General features: G+C 46.7%; 1 protein-coding gene across 2 annotated transcripts in view; it reads right to left on the minus strand.

The window, feature by feature from the left end:
- FOXN3 (forkhead box N3) overlaps positions 1 to 24,169 on the minus strand; it is a 355,335-nt gene that overhangs the window by 130,717 nt on the left and 200,449 nt on the right. For both annotated transcript variants that reach the window (XM_080917520.1, XM_080917519.1), the window contains exon 4: positions 12,055 to 12,167. In XM_080917520.1, coding sequence (XP_080773646.1) covers positions 12,055 to 12,167 — 113 coding nt within the window. The remainder of the gene's footprint in view (positions 1 to 12,054; positions 12,168 to 24,169) is intronic.

The following is a 24,169-nucleotide window of genomic DNA, read 5'->3' on the forward strand; positions in this document are numbered from 1 at the left end:
GCCATATGCCCCTCCCATTCTCTTCATCCTTCCCCTAACATTGGTGCCAAAACCCGGGACGTCATCTTTTCACAACATTGGTGCCCCGTGACTTTTCCTTTCAGTGACTTTTCCTTTCATTGGTGCCTGTCATCTTTTCCTTTCAGTCCCCTTTCCCCGTTTAAAGTATTTTAATTTTATTTATTAATATTGTACATATATATTTATGTGTATGTATGCATTTATGATATGTAGGCACAAATGTAGCAATCAGAGGATTACTCAGCGGTGCTTGTTTATGTGTGTATGTGAGAGAGAGAGAGTCTATCTTTTGTTTCTGCTACGCTGCATAGGGCTAGTGGGCCTCAAGCTTCCGGGTAACTGCTTGGAGAGCTGGCTGAGGTTGCAGACCCTTCTGCATGTGTTCTGGGAGTCATGCTCAGGTTGTGCAGTTTGTGCTCCTACCAGTTGAGTGACCTTCCCCAGCCCCAACCTTTTATTCAGCCAGAAACTTCCAGCCCAGGAAATGGTGGGCATTCTCACTTCAGTTAACCTAACTGGCGATCACCTTAGAAAGTTGACAATATTAACCGTCTTGGATATCATTCTTCCTTACCAAGGATTGCATCAACTCTTAGACACTGGACAATGTTACTATAAACAACAGTGACCATGAAGTGGTGAACTTCAGTGGGAAAAGAAAGAGCACTATGGAGTTGTCTTAGTCTCAAGCTAACCACCTCTCAGACCTCTGGAATGGAAAGAAGCAGGGAGTCTTGGTTCTTGGGTGAATTAGGAGGAACCTGACACATAGTAGGTGCTCAGTCATGTGCCTCTCGCCCCAAATCCAATACAGTTGAGGTTTAAAAGAGAGGAGGAAATCAATTTGAAATTCTAACCATGCTAAAAGGGCTGACTTCCATAGTTCATCTCTCAGAAGTCTACAGCATTGGGTAGAAATAGATTTTTGTTTTACTCAACATCAAAGAGTTGTATTAGAGAAAGTCAGATGGTTTTCGTGCAACTTTGACTCCAGCAACCCTGATGACAGAGCCCACCACATCTAAGAGCTGAGGGCAGAAGGGGCGCGGTCAGGACAAGGGACTTCAAAGGGCTTTAGTGAGAAAAAAATTCCATCGGCATTAACGTGTGGTATGTGCAACTGTTCTTTCCTTTAAAGAGCCGGGGTGCTGCTGCTGAGTGAGGGGCTTTCAGTACTCAAGACAACGCCCCCACCCCCAACAGGCTCACGCACACCTGCAGCTGCAGCACAGAGGCTGAACTGTGGAGAGGGAGGGGCTCCCTCTGTTGGTAAGTAGGGAAGACACCATTCCAGGGACTTCTGGCTAAGAGATGATCCTGCTCAGGGCAATTCCCTGGGAAGGAAAAGCAAGATTGAGAGCAGGGAGGAGCCGGCTTTGAGAACAAAGCCGGAAAGAATGGAGGGGAAAAGCTAATGAGTTACTGCTGAGAGATGAAGGCAGGATTAAGGGTCTGCTGGGGGAAAAGCACGACTGACTGTCTGGCCAGCCTTAGGTTGCAAGCTTTTCCCATTGTGAGGAGGGGAGAGGGGCAGGAGCTCCAGGCCTTTGCCTGTCAGCATCTCAGCAGGCCTCAGAGGGAAGCCTCTTAGCATAGGCACTGGACAGCCGCCCAGCTGGGCCAACCCAGGCCTGAGGCACCTGACGCGTGGTTTGCTCCCCCTAAGGCAGCTGCAGAATGGAATCTGGTATGTGGTACCTTGGAAGAGCCTGGAAAGAAGACCCTTTCCATGCAGAGGTGAGCAAGACCCATTCCCTAGGCTTCAGGAATGGCAGTGTCCAAAGAGTCATCATAGGTATTGGTGACACAAAAATCAACTGATATGTAAATGTGGGTAAAAGCAAGACCATGTCACTATGGAGGAAAAAGAAATCATGTGCTGTTCTCCTAGGACCAGACCCATGAGCTAAGTGACGAACACACTTTATGTACTATCCCGAAGTCCTCATTTGAGACAAAGCAGCCAAGAGCACTATGCTGACTGGATATAGGCCCAGGGTGCAGAGCCCTGCTAGGACTGTTGGCCTACAAAGGGGCAGCACTGGGGTGTGGGCTGGGGAAGCCACAGTCAGCCTCTGACAGCCTGACATCTTTAGATCGGTTCATTTTGCTCCAACTGGCTTCTTCCTCCCTAGGACGGCCCAGCTGCTACATCCATGTGCAGAACAGTTTAGGTCTCTCCTAAGGCGAGTGCGGGTGGAGGTGAAGCAGGACACAGGGACAGCGGATGGGACAGACTTGCTGAGGCCAGGCCATCACATTCTCCCTCGGGCTCTGCTGAAAGCAAAGAGGGATAAAACCCCTCTATGTGACTCAGTTTCTCCAAAGGTATTTTAAAAAAAGGAAATGTGAGGGATGGTTCTAATTTGGGGGGGGCGGGGAGAAATGCTGCTTGCTTGCAGCTAAAAGCAAATTTCTTCTGCTCAAAAGCCTCACAACTGGGGAAGGAAGAGGGGAAAAAGGAAGAGAAAGGTAAGGGAGGGAGAAGGAAGACAGCAGAAAAGAGCAGACAGGTGGGGTAGAAAGCTAGAGCAGGGTGGAGCTGCCTCTGACTGGTTTCCTCCTGTTCACCTTTCCTCTTCCTGAGGACAGCTTGGGGGAGGGGGACTCTCCGTTCCTTAGAGAAGCAGGGTGGGGTAAGCAGCTGGTGAACAGACCTCCACCAGAACTTTCCATGTAAGACACGGAGCATGTCTCAACCTGGCCTACTGTGATTAGCAACATGTTCTCGAGAAAGATAAGATTAGGAGACAAGTCTGGTGGCTTATGGGTGTTTTCTCCAGACATCACGAAAATCATCCCCAGTTATGAAGGACTTTAAAAGTTCTGATGTTTTGCAGTCTCAATATGAGTTGATAAATAATGCAAGCAGGACTCACCTGATGCTGGAAAAACCCAAAGGCTCCGGACAAAACCCACGTGGTCCTATGGGACAAGGACACCCATCTGGCTCCTTCAAGAAGGTGGGTGTTCTAATAATCACTGGATAAACAATGGCAGAGGCGGTCTGGATGACTTGATGGGCAGCTTTTAGAAACATTGCAGAGAAGATGGCGATCACACAGAAGCAAATGCCACTAAAACAGGTGAGAATCAAAGAACTGAAGGTGACGGAACAAAGAACTAAATCGGGTCCAGCCAGAGAGCAGGACAGGCTCCCAGGACAAAGGGCAGGCCTGCTGGCTCTGATGCTTGGTTTGCACTCCACGCTGTAGGCCCGGAGAGCTGCAAACACCACGTCAGGTAAGTACACTCTACCCACTGGCAGGCCAACAGATTTGAGATCTTAGTCAGGAAAGGGAAGCTTGAGTTCTGCAGAGATAGAGAGTCCCCTTGGGATGACCCAGGCAGCTATCTGACTCTGTCAGCATCTACCGGGGTCACCTCAGTCTTTCTGTCCACCACCAACCCACAGGAAACAAATCCTTCTCCTGACTGCCTCCAATCTCTTAGGAACCACGGTCCACTGTCCCATCTATTAAACTGAGCATGTGTGTGTGTGCTTGTGTGTGTGTCTGACACATAGGAATGGTGGTGGGAAAATTGACATCATTCATCCTTCTTTTAATTTTTGAGACAGGGTCTCTTGCTGGTTTGGAGCTCCTGTGTTTTGACAGGGCCTCTGAGACCCAGGGATGCTCTAGTCTCCTCCTCCTGCCTAGTGCTAAGTGTGACACTGCACACTTCCTTTCACACAGGTTCCAGGAGGAACCGAATTCATGCCCCTCACACTTGAACAGAAAGCACTTCACCCACGGAGTCATCTCTCCCACTCCATATTGTACATTTCCTTTCCACTGTTGTACATGTAGTTGTGTGTGTTGTGTGTGTAGTTGTGTGTACTACAGTGCTTAGGTTAGGGGGCAACTTTCAGAATCGGTCCCTCCTTCCATCTTTCTGTGGGTGCTGGTGAGTGGCTTTGGGTCAGACCAGCTGAACCATTTCACGGACAGTGCCTGCATCCTCTTTAAATGTGAAGAAAGTGGAGACTCCGGTGTGGCGGTGCTTTGGGGTTGACAAGGAAAATGCAGTCTCCCTGTTGTCTGTCACTTGTTTTCCTGCAATTTCCCTTTCTGGGGTGGCTTCCTATTTCTGGAACAGATCCATTTCTTCCCCTTCTTGGAAGTGTGCCTTTCCAGTCAGCCAAGCCTCAGGTGTGAGGGAGCTACCGGCCCTCAGCTGGGCTGCCTGGAGAAGCAAACAGATGCTAAGCAAATATGAAAAGCCTCCAGCCCCCCTCTGGGCTCCATCTACACCTCAGCTTTCTTCTCCGGAGGCATCAAAAGCACACCACTTCTTTGTTTTCCCTGGCTCAGGAGTTAGGGCAACAAACTCCTAACACTTCTGCTCTAAACATGAAGCAGGCATGCAGGTACCCCAAGACCACAGAAGATGACAAATCCTTCCAACTAGCTTGGCTCTCTGGGCCAGGAATTTTATTCAGTACCTGAGTAAAAGAGACATGAACTCAGAATGAGATGCGGTGAATGGGCCCAGTATTCATGAGATGCACCTAGAATCTAACCGCTCCAAGATAACACGGGCTGGTTTCCAGGCAAATAAAATCCTGCAGCACTGAATAAGAATTAGATGTACAATGCACAGCACACCCAAGGCAAGATGCTGAGGTCAAAACTATTCCATGAGACCAACTGACAGAACATAATGGAAGTCAATAGATAATGGGATTTGATATGAAAATAAAATTATAGTCAACTAATGGATTTTAAAGCTCATACTGGGCAGCATAAGTCTTACAAATAAGAGTATTTCTACATTGGAGATGTTTTCCATTACCCACCCACTCCAATTTTCCTGACAAGATGAGACGCACATGTAGAAATGCTAGCGTGGAGAACCCCTGTATCTGTTGTACAACAGTAGCACACTCACCTAGCAATTTAGTACAATGGGGCTTTGTATCAATTGCAATCTTTTAATATTCCTTTAAAAATGACTGTACGGAAAAAGCACCGACCCAAACACAACTTTCCAAATATATAATACATCGCCCTCTGAAAATAAAGTGTGTAAGAACATGTGTATACTGACAACAAAGGACATCCAAAGACATGTATGATCTCTCTCCATCGGCTGTGTCGCTTACCGTGAAGCACACGCAATGGCGCTAACCTGCGTCTTCTGGTCTTCAGGCCCAAAGGAAACAGTAAAGCGCAGGAAGATCTAACGATTGAAGGCCCTCAGTGCAAGCTAAAACTGGCTTCGTAATTCTCCTACCACATAGTATTTACAAAATTACAATGAAGGAAAGGTGTGTGTGTGTGTGTGTGTGTGTGTGTGTGTGTGTGTGTGTGTGGTGTGTGTATCATCCTACCCAAGCAATTTTTGCTGTGTATAAATTCAGCATTTCCTGTGGAGGAATTAACACTGTTATGTTAACAAGCTTAACATTTTCAGGATTTATTGATCTCTTAATTGTCTAAAAGAGTAAGTTTCCCAAGCACCCCAAGAGTTTTCTTCCTCCTCACAGGGCTTTTCCCAAGGGGCCAGGACCAGTCTGATGTCTTACCCTGTCTGCCAACGCTATTTACCTGATGGGCTCTCTGAGGACATGGTCAAAACAAACAGATGGCTGGGCCCTTCAGGTGACTACACAGTGGCCACAGATTACTGGGCCACTCTGTTTAAAGACTATAAAGATAAAGCAGGAGAATACAGTAGCAGGAAGGAGCCACTGAAACTGTTGAACTGAACATTAAAAGTCAACCATTTCACAGAGAACCTTACTATCAGAAACACCAAATGCTTGGAAGGGGCACAAACTATTAAACTGCTACAGACAGAGACAGAGGGGAGAGGGAGACACAGAGAAAGACTGAAAGAACAAGGAGAACATTATCACATCCTGAAAAGGGGAGAGTAAAAATATCTTGAAGTGTTTCTAAACACCAATTGAAACAAATTATAAGGAGATGCGGTCCATTATTCTGAGAATAATCATTTTTAAAGAAGTCACAAGAACCACGATGGGGAACAAGGATGCCCTCGATCTGGGTCTCTGACCACTTTGCACCCATACACCGTCTGCCGCAGCAACCAAGCCGCTGAAATGAGGAGGTTCCTATGGATCCAGCAGAAAACCCACCACGCTTACTAAGCCGAGCTTGCAAACAACTGCTTCCTTCCATTCGGGAAAAACCGATCACGCAGGAAGCTGCACAAACCACCCTGCCTGGTGCAACCCACAGCCTGTCCCTCGGCTGTGCTGAAGGAAGATCACAGTGTGTTCCTGCTGACTGACTGTGGCCTAACGCCTCTACCAATAAAAACACTAGAGCAGAGCCACACACAAGACTTTCTACAACAATCTGATGTCACAAACACTGGTGACATTGTCAACCTTTTCTGGAAAATCAGTTTAGTATTTCAACATTTAAATGTCACCCCATAAGGTCCCCAAATGATAAAAGCCTAGTTCACCCACTAGGGAGCTATCTTTTAACTTAACCATCAGACATAGAGAAAGAAAAAAAAACAAACAAACAAAAACCCTGGGAAGCTGGCAAGATGGCTGAGCAGATAAAGCAAGGTACCTGTCACCATGCCTGAGGATACAACTTCAATTCCTGGGAACCGGGTGGTTGGTAGAAGAAAAAACTCTCACGAGTTGTGCTCTGACCCCATGAATAAATGCACACATAGTCAGAAAACAGACAGATGTAATTAAAGTTGACAGTAACACAGAACAGAATACCATCAGAAGGCACTCTGGCTGCATCCAGGGAAAGCATGCCTGTCCTGTCATGGGAAAGGCCACATCGAGGAAGGGTGAACACAGGAAACACACTAACTATCAAATCAGCCTACCGTGCTTTCCAAAAGAAAAGGGTAGACATCCAAAAATAACAGCCCCCCCCCCCCTTCTGCAGCCCAAGCTTGCACCCGACCTTGGCAAAGGTGTGGAGTCCTTATGCAAGCGGATTTGGCCTCAGTCCCTGAAGTCAGCCGTGGGGACTCTACAAAGCACAGCTGAGCACCACTTCACAATGAGAAGGGCCAAGAACTGTGCTTGCTAAATGACCGTGGCACCCTTGTTGTGGCTCCGCAGATCCTACAAAGGGTAGAAGGAAGGAAGAGGCCCAGGTGGTCAGCACTTCAGAGGCTCTGGGTTTGGTGAGCTCGTTTTCTGCTCTGCTACAACTTGGGGAGTTTCCATGTCCCCAGTTCAGGTTTCCCATCATGCATCCTACATTACTATGGCACATCTGTCACAAGTAAGAAGTCAACACGAGCACTTTCAGCTGAACGCACAAGTTATTGATGTGCACTTTTTTCTGGCTAACATTCCCTTTCTGTTCCAGGATCATGTTTCCTCTGTAGTCACCACGTCTCCCCAGCCTCCTCTAGTCTGCACAAGTTTTTCAGACATTCCTTGCTTCTGATGACCTAAGCAGCTGTGGGGAGTGCCAGCTCAGTGTTTTGGAGACATCCTCATGGAGGACAAAGCCACGGTTAAAACAAGCTTATGGGGTTTCAGCAGGAAGACCTGCTTGGTTTGGCTTGGAACTTACATGGCCCCTCTACCACAAAGACCCACATGCTGGTCGTTAGCTGGTGGCTAGGAGATAATGATGGCGGGGCCTACTAAAAGGAAGTTAGGAAATGGGGAGGAGTGATCTTGAAGGGAATATCGGAACTCCAGTCTCTTTCCTTCCCTGCTCTGCTGACCACTGCCATGAGTGAGCAGCCCCCTCACATGTCCTCCTGCTACAGCGTAGGTACTGGCTGCCACTTTCCTGAAGTACTGGCTAGAGGGCTATAAATGGAAACTGTGGGCCCAAATCATCTCTTATTTATCATTTACCTGAGGTACTGCCGCAGAGGAAGGAGACTGACTACACAACGTAGAGTCATATTAGGTAGGCATGCCTGTAATTGCCCTCTCGTGACAAAAGAGGAGATTAACAATTATTTATTTTTATTTTATGTGTATGGGTCTTGCCTGCAGGTGTATCTGTGCAATGTGTGTTTTCAGCTTTGGAGCTGCCATGTGGATGCTGGGAATTGAACCCGAGTCCTCTGGAAGGGCTAGTGCTCTTAACCACTGGCTGAGCCATCTCTCCAGCCCCAGATGAGGAGCATTGACAAGTAGCATTCTTATAGTTTACTCACTATAAACATCCTTGTACTGGCTGGTTTTGTGTGTCAAGTGGACACTCAAAGACATCAGACAGAAAGGACCTTCAATTAAGGAAATGACTCCATGAGATCCAGCTGTAAGTCATTTTCTTAATTAGTAATTAGTGGGGGAGGGCCCAGCCCATTGTGGGTGGAGCCATCCCTGGGCTGGTGGTCCTGGGTTTTATAAGAAAGCAGACTGAGCAAGCCTTGATGAGCAAGCCAGTAAGCAGCACCCCTCCATGTCCTCTGTATCAGTTCCTGCCTCTAGGTTCCTACCCTCTTTGTGTTCCTGTCCTGACTTCCTTCAATGATGGACTATGATCTGGAAATGTAAGCTGGAATAAACCATTTTCTCCCCACTTACTTTTTGGTCAGTCTTTCCTTGCAGCAATGGAGACCCTGGCTAAGACAATTGTTTAAGACCCTTCTTCAACAGAAACCCTGACAAGACAATCCTTTAGGACCCCTCAACAGTCTATTCTTTACAAGAAGTCCTTGGGCAAGAACTATTCCCATCACTTACACAGGATTCTTCTGTATAGAAAATGGGCTTCATTTGTTTCTATCTTTTCCAGCTCACAGATACTTGTTTTATATGTTGTTTATAATGCAACAACATCACTTAGCTCGTGGGGGCAGTTTCAGGATGGTTCCAGTGTCCTGAAACTCCCCTACCATTTTGAAATTTCAACACACCTGTACTTTGGGCTTCTCTAGAATGCTAAGGGTTAAATTATAACTTCCTAAAACTTTACCTACAAGTCCTAGGTCCCTAGAATCTCACAATGTGACTGTATTGCAAATTTGTGTCATTGGAGAAGTTAGTCATGTTGGAATAAGGAGGGGTTTTAATCAGGAAGGCTTAGTGTCCTCCTGAGAAGGATGGATTTAGTCCTGTGAAATATAAGCCAAGGAATACCACAGACAGCCAGTAAACCACCAGAACCAGGGGGAGCCTGGGCTAGATCCTTTCCCACAGCTCCAGAAAAAAAAAAAAAAATCAGCCCTGCTAATACCTTGGGCTCCTGGCAGATGGGATAAGAGGCAATTCCTGATGCTGTCTGACTCACCCAGCTGTGGCGCTTTGTCAGGGTGGCCTCTGTAAATTAATACAAAGGCTCACTCACCTACCTAGCTCTTCGAATTTGAGTTAAAAACAGTATTTAGCATAAAGAAAAAGAAAGCAGGTGTAGAGGAACGTTCTTAACAAACTCTTGGAAAACAGGTGCAAGTCAACATAATGCAATGTTTAGCATTGCGTTTGGATGTGAACAAGGTTTGGGGCAGTGTTTTCAGACTCCTCCATTTTCTCACAGAGCTTCCAGCCACCTGCAGCTTAGGCCAGTGCCGCTGCCAAGCACACCTGCAAGGGACAGCAATGGCTGCCCTTGTATAATCACTGTCTTCTTTCACATGCCAAGTACCAGCTCCATGGAAGCCAAACACTACCCAGGTGCCCTTCACAATGACTCCACAAGAGTCACAATAGACCTGGCCAGTCAGGTGAACTCAGCATTTTGGTATCTGTTTATCACTGGCTGTTCCACTTCCAGTTTCCCAGAATTCCATCAACAAGTGACCTGGGACACAGAAATCCCTTACCAGTTATCCCGCATGGAGCTGCCTCTGTGTGTCTTCTCACACCATAGGCCCCTCAAGCAAACCCTTTCAAAGGAATGGAGAGAGCACGGTGCTCTCCGGGTTCAAACCATGAAGACTGAGGCTGGAATCTTCCCTACACTACACCCAGTGTCACTCTACACCCAGTGACCTCGATGGGCGTGCTATCTACGTGACCATTTAACTGCAAGGGACAACCCTGGATCTGAAGTGATCATCTGGAAATCATTTTTCCTAGAAAAGCTCTGGTTCATCCGAATGTGTATGCCCGTATTAAGACTCAGAAGTCATTAGCTACAGCCAGCTCACAATACCTCTGGTCTGAGTACGTTCTACTAACCCTAGAGCTCTATTATAATCCTTCAGATTATTAAATAATTGCAGTGTTTCCCTTGGGGTCACATTTGGCAACAAGACACTGGCCTAAATGAACCAATGACAGGACTCAGTAACACATTTTTAACTTGCTAGAAGCAAATGGGTGTGACATAGTTTTAGGGGAGAAACTAAAGGGGATTGGGGGGGAGCGGGCTTAGGAACTCAGTATCGAAAATATTCAAATAATTAGTGCCAGGCTCCCCACCAATCCCATAGAGGAGCAGCTCTCTATCCCAACCCTAGTTTCTATATTAGGAGTGGCTACACTCACAAGGAGAGAGCCAAGCATATGGCTCTGTCCTTCTGGACATTGCTACAATGTAGGCTAGGCTGCTCTGGAAAATCTCATCTCTTCCTCCTACAGCTATATGACCTCGAGTTGTCATTTCAAATAAAGTATGCTCCCACTGATTTTTATGAACACAGACAAAAGCAGCTACAACCTTGCTTCCTCCCCAACCCCCCAAAAATACCCTTGCGAACCAACTGTAGTTGCTATGTAGGGTTATTTGTTTCTAAGGCAACAGCTTATGTCTAAGTACTAATGGTCTGTCCTTTTGCCAGGCAACAAACAGCCTTGTGATGCAAGTGCACCTGTCTCGGCTATGCGTTACTATGGAGACACTCCAGTTACTATGGCTACCATCACGCTAATCGCCTAGCAAAGGCAGACATACAGCAGTCTTCTCATAGAGCCCAGCTGCTTCGCCCGTCTCTTGCTGGAAGACTGATTGTCTAGGGCCTGTGATGGAACGCACAAGAACTTCATTAATGCCACGTTGGAAGGCTCGCTCTGTGTGCCCTCCTGCAGAACAAACATCAGCACAGAAAAATCTGCAAGTGGACTGTAAAATTCCCCAGCCTTCTGACACCAGGCCATTCCAAATTAACATAAATGTCTACTCCACTAGCAGTTTCTCTTAACTGGGTAGTTAACAAAAGAAATGCTGCTACGTGTCTTTTGAGTTTCTTGGTAGGGACCTGGAAAGATGGCTCAGTGATTAAGAGCACTGGCTGACCCAGAGGACCCAGGTTCAATTCCTAGCACTGACACAGTGGCTCAAACCATCTGTAATTCCAGTTCCAGAGGAAGCAATGCCCTCTTCTGGCCTCCACAGACAGCAAGCATGCAAATGCTACCCAGGCAATAAATGCAGGCAAGCAGCCATATGCGTAAATAGACAAAGCAATTTTCAAAAAACTTTTTTGGTGGGCTTGATGACAAGCCCCGTGAATAGCTAAGACTCCGTCCACCGTGTGAAATGCGATTCTTTGTTCTGTACAGCCTCTCTTCTAATCTCCCACTAACATGCTTCTTCAAACCATGACCATCTACCCAACACTTCTCCCATCGTACATTTGTAAAAAACGCACTCATTCCCACAAGCTCATGACAGACATGTGGAGGGAAAGTGGCCACTGTTCTCAAGGCAAACACTTAGTAACCACAACAAACCCATCACTCAGGAGCCTGTTGACATGGAAACCAGATGACAACAGCCGAGCCTGCCTTCTTTCAACATCTCTATAGCCAGGCTACAAGACAGTGGAATCACCTGCCTGCCTCAGCGATCTTACCCCAAGGAAGTGTGACCTATGAAGACTGTCCACTTCCCTCTGTAAATGGTCCTACCCAGGAAGACGCCACTTTACCTACCAGGGACCCATCTGGAGCCACACTCGCTCGGAGCAGCAGAAGAGGTAAGCTTCCCAGAAAATGCATCGCCAATATGTGCCCCTCATCATACTTAATTCTTTTTCTCATTTGTCTGTAGTTATTTTTAAAACATTCATGCGGCCTACTAAATTAGTTTAAGAAGCTGTCTCGGCTAAAATAACAAAATTCTGGAAGACTTTAAAAGAGAAACAAATCCGATAGTCCGAGTTACTTACCTTTGATAAGCCTGAGGAGTAGGTGGTGCGTGGTAAGGTGTCTTTTTCAAAGCCTGAATTAGATTTTGTCTATACTCTGGGTCTATGCACCACAATGACCCTTTCCCAATACTCTGCAAAGAAAAATTAAAGTGAAAATGGATTAATACAGGACAATTATGGAGTAGGCAAATACATGGCAATTATTGTGGTGCTTCTCGAAAGTTCCCTGTTCGTTTGCTAATGACTGCTCAGACTTAGACACTGTCCTCTGACAACAGAACACTGTGAAGCGCCTGTTGCTCTTCTCTGCACTGAGTAGGTCAGGTCAGATGAACACGCTGTTACCAGATTATACTGATGCAATGATATGATATCCATACCTGAACTATACAACTCCAGAATCCCTTATTTCTCAGTATGACTCTGGAGGATTATTTGGTCTCTTCCAAAATCTATAGCTTGGCTGACGTTCACGGGTGCTGAGACAACCTGGAGTTCCATCTCTGCTCTAAAACCCCAGCGGTTTTCAACCACATTATCCTGGCAAGATCTTACAAAAATGGAAGTGTAATCCGCTCATTGTTTTTGGTGACCCATCTTGCTCACAAAAGAACATTTATGCTTGGAATGGAATTTATAATTACCTTCCTCTCAGAAACAAAAGACCTGGCAACAAGAGCAAACCCAAGCCAGAATTCAGTGTATTTTTTTATTTTTATGGAGGGGGTAGTCCTTCAGTTCACGAAATCTGCTCTGGTCTCTAGGAATCTTTAGAAGAGCTCACACTTTTAAAGTGTAAATTGGTTAAAACTGTTCCCTGGGGGGAGGGGCAGTTTTCCCTGAAGGCCACTTGTGGGCTGGCTGGAGGCAATTGGTCTGAGATCAGCTTTAACAGTGGGTGGGGGTGGGGAACAGCTGCTCTCTCTCTCTCTCTGCCCTGCTTTCAACTGGGTCAGTGTACCCAAACCATTTGATAAGGTCACTGGTAAATATTTACAGATTTGGAAAGAAAAGAAGCTAAATGACCTAGCCCCACCCTACCCAAGCTTCTTCGGTAGTTTCCCACTTTCCTCTACAAAGCCTGATGGTGTCTTCCAACATTTAGAAAAGCAAACAAGGAAACATTTAAACTAACACAGGGAGGAAAATTACAAGGAGATTGCATGGAAGGACCACTAAAGCTAGGCCATTCCAAAAATTCTCTGAAGAATTTTTCTAGTCTGTATCCCAGTTATCACGTCACCAAATAGTTTTCTTACAAGCCATGTGCACTCATAGCCCAAGTTAAGCTAATTCTCAAGCTTCCATAGCAGCAGGACACCTGGAATGAACAGTTTCCAGTGTACTGAGGACAGGGGAGTCCTACAAAGCCATGGCCAAAGGCCATACCCAAACCGTGCCAGGGCATCTATGCTGAAGACATGCAAATTAGTCATCTGGGCAGTCAATGACCTCAAAATCATCAACTTGCAGAGCCTTCCACATACATGTTTCTAAGTCTGGCATAGTTTGCAGGGTTAGACCAGACTTTCCAAGGCAGGCAGGCTCTGGATCCTCTATCTTTTCCTATGGAATACACTGCATGGTGTACTTTAAAGAAAGCCAAAAGGTAAGCAGAGGGCAGGTGTGGGCAGAACTGGGAAGACAATGACTTACCAAATTAAAGTACAAGAAGCCACCAAAGCACCTGCCAAGCTGCAGGTGGGAAAGCTGGCCTGACCTCCTTCATCAAAAGCTTCCAGTTGAGCCCTGAGACAGGGACCAGTGCCTAGTATGTCCTAAGCTACAGGGAAGGCCAAAGCTAATATGCAATAGAAACACTTCTGCTAGGAGGTGGCCCCAGCAGCAGGTGCCTAGGGGCCTTTGTTTTCACCAAGATGGCTTTCAAGGCAGGGCAGGTTTAATGTTTCACCTGGAAATACCCCCAACAATGCAATCAGGGCCCAACCAGCCTTCTTGGATAAGCAACTATAAACCAAAAATGTGCTCCTCCCAATCTCAACTCAGGTATCTAGTTTATGATGCTGTAATGTTATTTATAGATTAGATAGAATGAAGCCCAGATCGGTGCAGAACAAAAATGGGTGATCTAGAGCCTCATAACTATTCTTATTTAGCTACAGACAAGTCAGGGTGCCTGAGAAAGTCATGGCCCCCTCACTGGTGAGAGACAGGCAAACTGCCCAGGGATGGTGTGATCTGAAACGCATGGAAGGGTTCTGGCACACTGAAGGGTTTAAAATAGCCACCGCTCCATGTTGTGACATCTTGGCTGAACAATATGTTGGTAAAATAGTTTTGGTATTTTAGTATAACCCTTCACCAGTTACTCTATCTGCTCCTGCGTACCCTACACACCGGCTCTGGCCACTGTAACTTCTCTACTTGAGAAGCCAACTCCACTGACAACCATTCAGCTTCTAAAATTTTCCTGTTGCCTAGGTCTTGGTATCACGATCATTGAACCTACCTTCCTGAATTTAGTCAGTACGTGTAGATCTGTGTTAATGAGCACTAGCTCATTAACAATCTCAGGCTCTGCATCCAAAGAAACAGATCCTGCCCTGACCCCACAGAGGCCTGGGATTGCTGGTTCTTTTTGTCTGGGGGATTTTTGTTTTTCTCACTGCATTTTTTAGTGCTTCTTACACTGAAAATCGCAGGGATTCCAAACAAGAAAAGTGAAATGTAATGTTTCTTGTGTATGCGCCCATGGGGACCCCATTAAAGCCTCTGATGGTGTTGGGGAAAGCACTAGGCAGAGAGATCCTAGGGTTTGGGGCAGGGGAAGAGGCTGGAAACACCCAGTGTAGAGCCTCCTCTTTGGTTTCATGTGGCGATTCATACGGTTTAGCTAAAAACTTCTGAAATGGAAATGCACAGGAACTACAGGGCTCAAGTTTCGAGGGTTAAAAAAATTGTACTGAATGCCTCTTGCAGAAGGGGTGTCATTTGATTATAGTTGTGTAATAACTCTGAGGGTCAGAGCATTTATGGAAAATCTCTGCATCTCCTCTAAAAGCAAGAATGCAAACCTTTATAATGGAAATAACTGTGAAGGTCATGCACCATTAAATGTTAAGGAATTCAAAACAATAAAGCCCTTCACTTAAGGGTGCATTTTCACTATATATACACACATGTATGTATGTGTATAATGTGATTGCATACGCACTCACACACACATACATCATTTTCCGCAGAGAAAAACCAATGTACAAACAAGAGTGGGAAAATCAGTGCCAAGACAGTAAAAGTAAAATCAGGTTTTTATATCTTCTTAATTAAAAGCTACCAGAGGAGCCACCAACAACTCCATTGATAATAAAAAACAAAAATCAACGTACAAGAGGGGGAAAAAAAAGGTTTTGGGGGGGGTGGGGATTAAATGAAATTTACCAGGAAAAGGTCTGTTCTCCCTAAGGACTTGTGGAGAGGTCTGGATGAAGGGGCCTTCCTGTAGCTTCATTATCACTCTGCGGACCGCTGCCCTGTAAACCCATAGCCCACAGCCCTGTGTAATGTGCTTAGCAGTTATACTTAGCAAAGTCAAATTCCTTTGCTAGATGGAGAATTCCTAAGGCAAAATGTGTGTGTGCGTGCGTGCGCACATGCCTGTGCATGTACAGAGAGCTGTCTGCACTGTGTGGAAAGGACAGGAAGGGACGAGGACGCCAGCTCTATCACCCTGCCTTACCCTACACCAGAGTGTCATGGCTGCCAGTCGGTCTGCAAGCTCCAGGGACCCTCCTTTCTCCACTCTACCAGAGCCAGGCTTACCGGTGGGGACAGGCACAAGCCTGTCTCATGTGTGTGCGCCGGGGATTTGACCTCGGGTCCTATGCTCTTACCTGCTGGGCCACTTCCCCAGCGTCAGAGCACCAAGCTGTCAACTTTATTCTTTCAAACTGTATGATGCTATTGCCTTAACAGGGCACGAAACCAACATAACGGGTCATAAAAAGAGTAGAAAATATCTGTAGTAGCATGCAGTGTGTGTTTGTGTTCTGGTGAAAAGGTAGTGGATATGTCTAGCTGCCAACAGTGTTCGGCAAACATCAGTCTAAGACAATAGTGGCCGGGAACTTTCTGTCTTCCTCATCCATTTCCATGGTAAAGGTCTCTCCTGGCAATAAAAACAGACATACTTAATGTGGTACTCAGGGGCTGAACTTGGGAAATGTGGCCAGCAGGAGCCAGTTTTAAAAATGAGAGGGGATGGGGTATGCTCTCTCGGTGACCTTGAAACACTTTTTGATGGTTCTCACGCGCCATTTCTGGGGATATTTCCAACATTACCCAACCTCACTAATGACCAATCGACTAACATACACTTGTCTCTTCCTTCCCTCCCTCCCTTCTTATTTAATTCATTGCCAGTCACTGTGGAGGAGATACTAATGAATAAAAGCCACAAAAAAGATGGCTGCCTTCATGCAGCTTATGTTCCCGAGGAACAAGTGGCGCAAAGGTAAGCCACTAGCTGGAAAGCAAAAGGACACGAAAGTGCTGCTGTGTGAGGGACACGCTCACTGGGAGTGGCAACAGGGCTCGCCTGGAGCAGTCTGGGTCAGACTCAGTCAGCAGGTCTAATGACCACAGACACTGAGTTGTGTAAGAGCAGAAGGGAAGGAGGGACAGAGGAGGAGGAGAAGCAGGGGAGGAAGAATGTAGCTTCAGAATGTACTTCAGAAAACTAATTGGCTATGAGAATGGATTCAAACTGCCAGAGATAGAAAAACAGCGAGTTTGTGTAAGTCGTCGGGTAGAAAGACTAGAGAAGAGAAAAATCTAACATGCTGCTGAATTCCTAACCTTTGACCCCATCTATTAAAGGTATTAGTTACGGTATTTGTAAGAATTTACTGCGGATGCTCAGTCAGTCTATGAAGTCTTGAAGCTCTGGGTTGGATCAACAGTACTAAATAAAACCAGGAGTGGTGGTACACATCTGTAATCCCAGCACAGGGTGTGTGTGTGTGTGTATATGTGTGTGTGTGTGTGTGTGTGTGTGTGTGTGTGTGTGTGAGAGAGAGAGAGAGAGAGAGAGAGAGAGAGAGAGAGAGAAGGCAGGACACCAGGAGATCAAGGTTCTCCCCAGATATAGAGTTTGAGACCAGCCTAAGCTACAAAAGACCCTGTCTCACAAACAAACTAAGGCAGGGAGAGAAGAAAGTGGAAAATGTCTAATGAACACAAACTCAGGCCGCCCATCTTCCCTCTGATGTACCCCCACTGACCCTGTAGCTGACTCTGAAGTGGTCCAGCTCTTGACATTTCTATTGTCAACTGACTTGGCTACAGTCAGGTTTGGTAAACTTTTTCTTAAAGGGCCAGAGGGAATCTTTTCATCTCCGAAGTCCATGGTCTCTGTTGTTGACAACAGAGCTCCACCCTGGCAACCAGGACAACACAAAAGCAAGCAGAGATGTAGCCAGCGACTGTGGCTGAGCTTCAAGGAGGCTCCGTGTGCAAAGCCACTGCGCACAGCTGGTTCCCTCTGCCCTAGAGCCACACACTTGTGTTCAGGTTCCACTCAGAAGCTCTATGGCTTCAGGAAGAGATGGGCCCAGGTAAGGGAACTCCTGGTAAGAGATGTGGGCTTGTCCTTCTAGACTCAGGGAAAGGGTACCAATGGGGATTTAAGTCGGGTGCTCCCGGATAGGGAGCTGTAGGGAGCACCTGTAGGGAGGAGAGAGAGGGGAGATGTACAGACACACATTAAAAGTCATGTTCATCAGCATTGATGAAATGAATCATGAGGCTGTGCCTCACTGTGCTGTGTACTTGACTTGCATCGTGCAATTTATGATACTTCTTGGTCAAGTTAAGTCACACAACAGGGCCCATCATCCTGCATTTTGTGTTTGTATTACATGTAGGGCCATCACTGACTCTGACTTTTCTGGGCCATAAAGTGCATTACTCAATAGTGTTTCAAAGGGCAGCCTTTAAGCTTGGTTGGCATGGAAACTAGAGTCCTAAAGACTGGAGTCCAAGTTTTACTTCAACTTCTCAGCTCTGTGACCCTGGGCAAGATAGTTAACTGTTCTGAGCTCCAATTTCCTGGTCTATAAATGGGACTGCTGTAACAACATCTGCTTCTCGGGCCTGTGGTGAGGATGAAACAAGAGGACACTAGGCTGGGCACTTAGCAACAGCACAACAAGTATCTGCTCCTGTTGCTAGGACGGTAATGAAGCTAAAGGGCCACCTTGTTAACACTGTGCTCCAAACACAACTACTACCCTGAAGAAGCAGGAGCTTAACTGTGAAATAATGTAAATGACATTAAAATGCATACATCTTTGTGTGTATGTGTGTGTGTGTGTGTGCATGTGTGTGTGTGTCTATTTGTCTGTCTTTCTCTCTAAGCTGGGAAGCTGGCTAAATGGTTGATTATGAGGGTGAGCTGAGGGTTGGTCAGTAACTCCAGCCTCAGAAGGCAGAGACAAGGGCTCTCCAGGCAAGCTGATGCTGAGTTTAACTGCAACCTTGTCTCAACTAAATGAAGTGTTTAAAAAAACAAAGAACAAAAAAACAAACAAACAAAAAAAACATGAAGGAGTCGATATCACAGTCAGGCCCCCTACAACCATGAAGGAGTCCAGACATCACAGTCAGTCTCCCTACATGCACATATACCCCACACTCATGTGGTATATGCATCCACGTATACATATATCCACATATACATATATCCACGTATACCTGAGAAATAAAATGTAATCACACGTAGCTGTTTGCTTGAGGTTACTTCCCATCGGCCTGAAGAAGGAATTTTGCTCAAGGTGCATGCAGATGGAAGAGAAAATGACTGGATCCGGGCGGAACAGTCACAGTCAGGACAGTCAGGTAAGAGCTGGTGACCATGTGGGAGTTCTGGGCTCCCTATCAGAGGTCTCTGCTCCAAAGAGCATCCCCTGGACAGGGTGGGGAGCAGCAGAGGTTTGGGAAGGGCTGCAGAACAGGAAGTGGGTGGAGGTGGAAGGCTCTGGGCCCCTGTGCTCTATGTAGGGACGTGTTCTCACACAGAAGCTGAAAACCATCAAGTTCACTCACCTGCCATCAAGTAACACTTAGCTTTGAGAGGAGCCTCAGCTGGCCTGTCTACCAGGCTGCCACGCCTCACAACATGTACAAACTAACCTAGCTAACCTCTGGGGCCCGCCTGGCTACAACATAGCATCCCACACACTGGGCCTGGCTCTCTCCCTGACTTCTGGTTCCTCCTCATATATCTGAGGAGCTCAGTTTGCACTCAGCTCCACAAGTTCAAACTGCCAAACAGCTGAGGAAAGGGCCGTAGGTGGAGGTGGCACCCTCAGAGCCAGTCCTCCATGCTCCCTCGGCCTACGCAGTGTGTTTCTTGAGCTCCGCTGGAAGCTTTGAACAATGGGGCAAGAGATGCAAGCACAGTGTGGAGGATCAATTTTCCTAATGCAGGACCTCTAGAAGAAGGCAGGCGATAAACTATAAAGAAACACCTATAATGACCAAAGGAGGCCACAGGACCATCAAAGAGGGGGAAAAAAAGCCTTAAAAGTGCACAGAACGTGCACACACTGGCTCACACCAGGCACTGCTGGTAACCCACAGCCCCTGCCACCAAGGTACTGGCACGCCTTGCTATATCTCTCTGTGACAGTGTAGCTCCTGCAGTTGAGAGGCAAGCACCTCATGCCTGGGAACCAAGAGTGATGCCAGAGCTTCTCTGGGGAGCATTCTGGAAGGGAGGCCCCCAATAGCATGGAATTATGTTCCTGTCTATGTTGCTAAGATGCTGTGCTACTTGGGGTAGAGGCTGGGGGACACCACTTGTGTTCTTCATCACATTACTTCATCAGCATGTCAGAGACAGTCTTCCTGGTCCAAAATGTGATGCCGGCAAAAAGTGCACCGGGCATCACACCCAGCCCACAAGAGGTGGTGGTAAGCCCATGTGACTTCTGTGCTGACGGTAGAAGTTACACAATACTGGGGAAGAGGGTGGGGAAAGAACAGAGAAAGGTCATCCTAGCAAATAATCATACTGTCTAAACGTGGGCCTCTAGAAACATGGGGGAGAGCAAGATAGAACACTAAGAACAGGACAGACTCCCAGGAGCACTCTGGGTCTTTCTACGATTTTATTGGCTGCAGTCTAAAGACACTGAGAGAAACCTTTACATTTCAAAACCATTGGGGAGATGATCTCAATTGACAGCAGAGTCTCCTCTAGACAAAGCCACGCCCCCTCCTCTAACAAACAGACAGTCTAGAGGCAGAAACTTCAAAAGAAACCATTCCAGCTGGCCATAGTGGATGGAGTACATCTTTAATCAGAGAAGTAAGTGGGGCTCTGGGAGTGTGAGACCAGCCAGGTTTACACAGGGAGTTAGTTCTAGGACAGTCATAGAAACAGAAAGACTGTGTGTGATTCAAGAAAAGGGGGGGGGGGGGGGAGGGAGCGAGGGAGGGAGGGAGAGAGAGAGGGGGAGAGGAAGAGAGAGATATTGATTGATTCCTTAAGCATCTGTCTAAACTGTCTCCCTAATAGTTTGGAGGTCTGCTTTTACCCCAAAGCAAAAGAGATAAAAAAGAAAAACAACCACTTCTCACTCAACACACTGTCCAGAGAGCCAGGATACTGCTGTAAGGAGCAGGAAGGCTAGCCCTCCGCAAGGGAAGTTGGCTATGTGGTCCCAGACAGCCCCAGTACAGGATATTCCAAACTCACTGTGACTTTCGATGGAAGTCACTCTAATGTGTCACCTATGCCATATGCAAATCCGTGAGCTCTGTGGCGGCTCCAACGTCTCCTTAAGTGGCACACTCAAGTCACTAAATGATACCTGTTCACTGCAGGTACCCAGCTGTGAAGGAGAAGTGGGGTAGGCATTCTTCTACACCCCCAGCATGATGATCGAAAACTCTTCACTTATAGTGAAGGTGTGTGTGTGTGTGTGTGTGTGTGTGTGTGTGTGTGTGTGTGTGTGTGTTAATCTATGTAGAAAGGATCGATTATTTCCTTGCATTCTACACTTAAGTAAAACCAAAGTGATTTAAAAAGTCAATTCAAATCAAATTAATCTTTAGGAGAAATACAGAGGAAGGGCAAGGACCCACCCCATCCTACCATTTCTCCACCTCCATGTCTGTGTCAGGAACATCAGACTTATGTGGCCACATCTGCATCTGCACACACAGACACTCCAATGACAATAACTAACTAACTGTAAAACAAGAATAATGATAAAGATCGGCAGGATTGTTCCAAGTGTATTACTACACCTAATAAACTAAGTTCAATTAGAACCGATTTCCTCTTGTTGTCTGTCCTCTGCACACACACACACACACACACACACACACACCACTAAATATGCAAATGCAATAAAAGTGTAACTACTATGGGATGCACATGCATCTCTTTTTGTAATAAGACTTGGTGCTAAATTTAACAGTCCTTTTTTTCCCCCTAAGGAAAAGATAGTCTTTCTGGGTAGCCCAGGCTGGCCTCAAACTTGCAAGCAAATTACAAAGAAGACAAGCAGAGGGACAGACCTGTGTCTGAGGCGGTTAGAAGTCTCAGTGAGTCCAGTGCTTGACTGACCTGAGTGTGAAGCCCAGAAGACACGCTGAGGAGAGAACGAACCCTCACAGGTGTTCTCATGCATGTCCTGTGACTCTCTCCTCTCTCTCTCTCTCTCTCTCTCTCTCTCTCTCTCACACACACACACACACACACACACACACACACACACACACAAATAATAAACCCAAGACAAAATCTAAGTCCTGTATATGATTGCCCTTTTCCTGCCTTTTAATTGTCTAAACAGTAAATGACTTAAAGCTAAGAGATGCCAAGTAAAATCCAGCACTCATAGCATTTACTCAAAAAAAAAAAAAAACTTGGTTAAGCGTGGGAGATAAAGACCCAGGAAAGGACGTTATAAAAAGTTGTATTAAGTGGCGTGGGGAGGAGCAGAGTTCTGGCTGACTCTACAGTCCTTGCCTTACCTCTGCCAGCTTTCGGGTGACTCAGAAACGGCAATAATATTTTATGAGGGCAATTACAGCCTGCTAGAGTCTGACATACACAGACACCCCTGGATAACACAGACACCCCTGGATGGATTACAACCAGCCTTCCCAGGGCCACTTTATCTTTTGGTTACCCATAGTTACTCATTTATTTTTAAATGTCCCAGTGTGATCTTATCTAATTGGCACATATAACTTGATCACCTTATTTCCAAAACTTAAAGTTACTGTAAGCGGCAGCCCAGACTCTAAGTGGTAATGACAGGTGGGCAAGGCAAGGGAAGCGGCATTAGGGCCTTTTGCTAAAAATAAATTCAAAATCACAGGACTTGAGTTCTGAGTTAAACAAAGTCACCGAGCTGTATGCTAGTTTGCAGGGAGTGGACACGGCCCACCGGTAACCACAGACACACCCTTCCTGGCAAAGACCTTCCTGGGAACTCGTGAGCTCTGGGTCCAGCTCTCAGCCTCAGCATGTACTAATCCCACGTGTAAGGAGGAACTGCCATCCCAGGGACTTTAAATTCCAGCCCAGGCAGTCCAATAGTGAAGAACAGGCAGCCTTCAACACAATGCTTGCGTATGGACCTCAGCCATGCGGCACCACGATACAAAGACAGATCTGAAGCCACCTAGGACCCAAGTAGAGGGCAGCTGAAGGGCTAGATGGCGGGAAAGTGTTGCAGGCTCTTTAAATACTACTAAGTCTTAGCTAAAATGGACGAAGCCAAGAGAGTGGGCTGCCAAAGTAGGTGTCAGGGAGGCAAACCGCCACTCTCAAACTTCAAGGGCAAACAGGAGCCTTCTCTATGGCCGGCCCAAGAACAGGAGAGAAAGATGAAGGCAGGGAAAAGGAGGAATCCTACAGTCCCACAGTTGATGGTAAGGCGCTCACCTGGCCCTAGAACAAGAGTGGAGCCCTGAGTTTCTAAATGCATTCACTGAAAGGAGCAACTTAGAGGAGACAGGATGTGCTCTGCTCACAGTTTAAGGGAACACTCCATGACAGCCGCAGATCTCAGGGCACAGTAGTTTTAAGCACTGGTCACACTATGTCCACAGCCAAGACAGGCGGGGGGGAGGGGGGTATTTGTGTTCAGCTTCTTTGCTTCTTCTCCTGCAGATCAGGACTCAAGGCCTGGGAAGGTGGCTTTCTTTAGCCTTGCTCTCTTGGGGTGGGTTTTTCCACCTCATTAATCTAATCAAGATAGTAATAATCCCTCACAAACTCGCCCAGAGGCTAACCTCATCTAAATAATCCTCCACAGGTATACGAAGAGGCATGCCTTCTTAGGTGATTCTAGATCCAAGGAAGTTGATAATATTAATAACTGCTCCATCCCTTTCCTTCTCACAAATGCTGTTTCTGTGAGTCCTGCTGTGTGAGGGCTACCAGCATCAATATTTGCTGAGTTTTGGTGCCAGGCACATGGAGATTCACCTAGACTACAAGCACACAGCCTGTAAAACCCTAACATGGCCAGAGGGGCACCTTGGACATCACAGCTGTTTGCCAATCTTTCTGAGCTCACCTGAGAATTCATAGCAACCTGAGGACAAAGACTGGAAGTCCTGCAGGCTCATCCCTTTGACTGACAGCTGGCAGTCACTCAGGATGCCCCACGGCCATCTGAAGGCTGTTGGTGAGAAAGGTTTCAGACTGTTTGTGGTAATTTTACGCAAGGAATACTGAATGTACTCTGTATACTGAGTCACCTGGAGTGAGGTTCAGCCCTGCTTAGAACCCAGATGTGCACTCTTTCAACGAGGCTGGCAAAGACGCTTCAAAGAGGCAGCAGCTGTGGTGCCCAGGGCTCTCGACCACCTGACACTCGTTACTCCATTTAACCCTCCCAGACTGGCCGGTAGAGAGTGGCCCGATAAGGAAGTTAAGGCTCAGAGGAGCCAACAGACTGGCTGGGGTCAATGAAATCTAGACCAAACAGGTAACTGCACCGTCACCCCCAAAACACACCATGACAGATATCATGATGGAACAGCAGCCTCGACCCGCACTACATGGCACATTCTAAATCAGTTCATTTTAAGATCAACCACTATAATAAACAATGGACACACACACACACACACACACACACACACA

The sequence above is a fragment of the Micromys minutus genome (genome assembly GCF_963924665.1).
Source record: "Micromys minutus genome assembly, chromosome: 1".
NCBI lineage: Eukaryota > Metazoa > Chordata > Mammalia > Rodentia > Muridae > Micromys > Micromys minutus.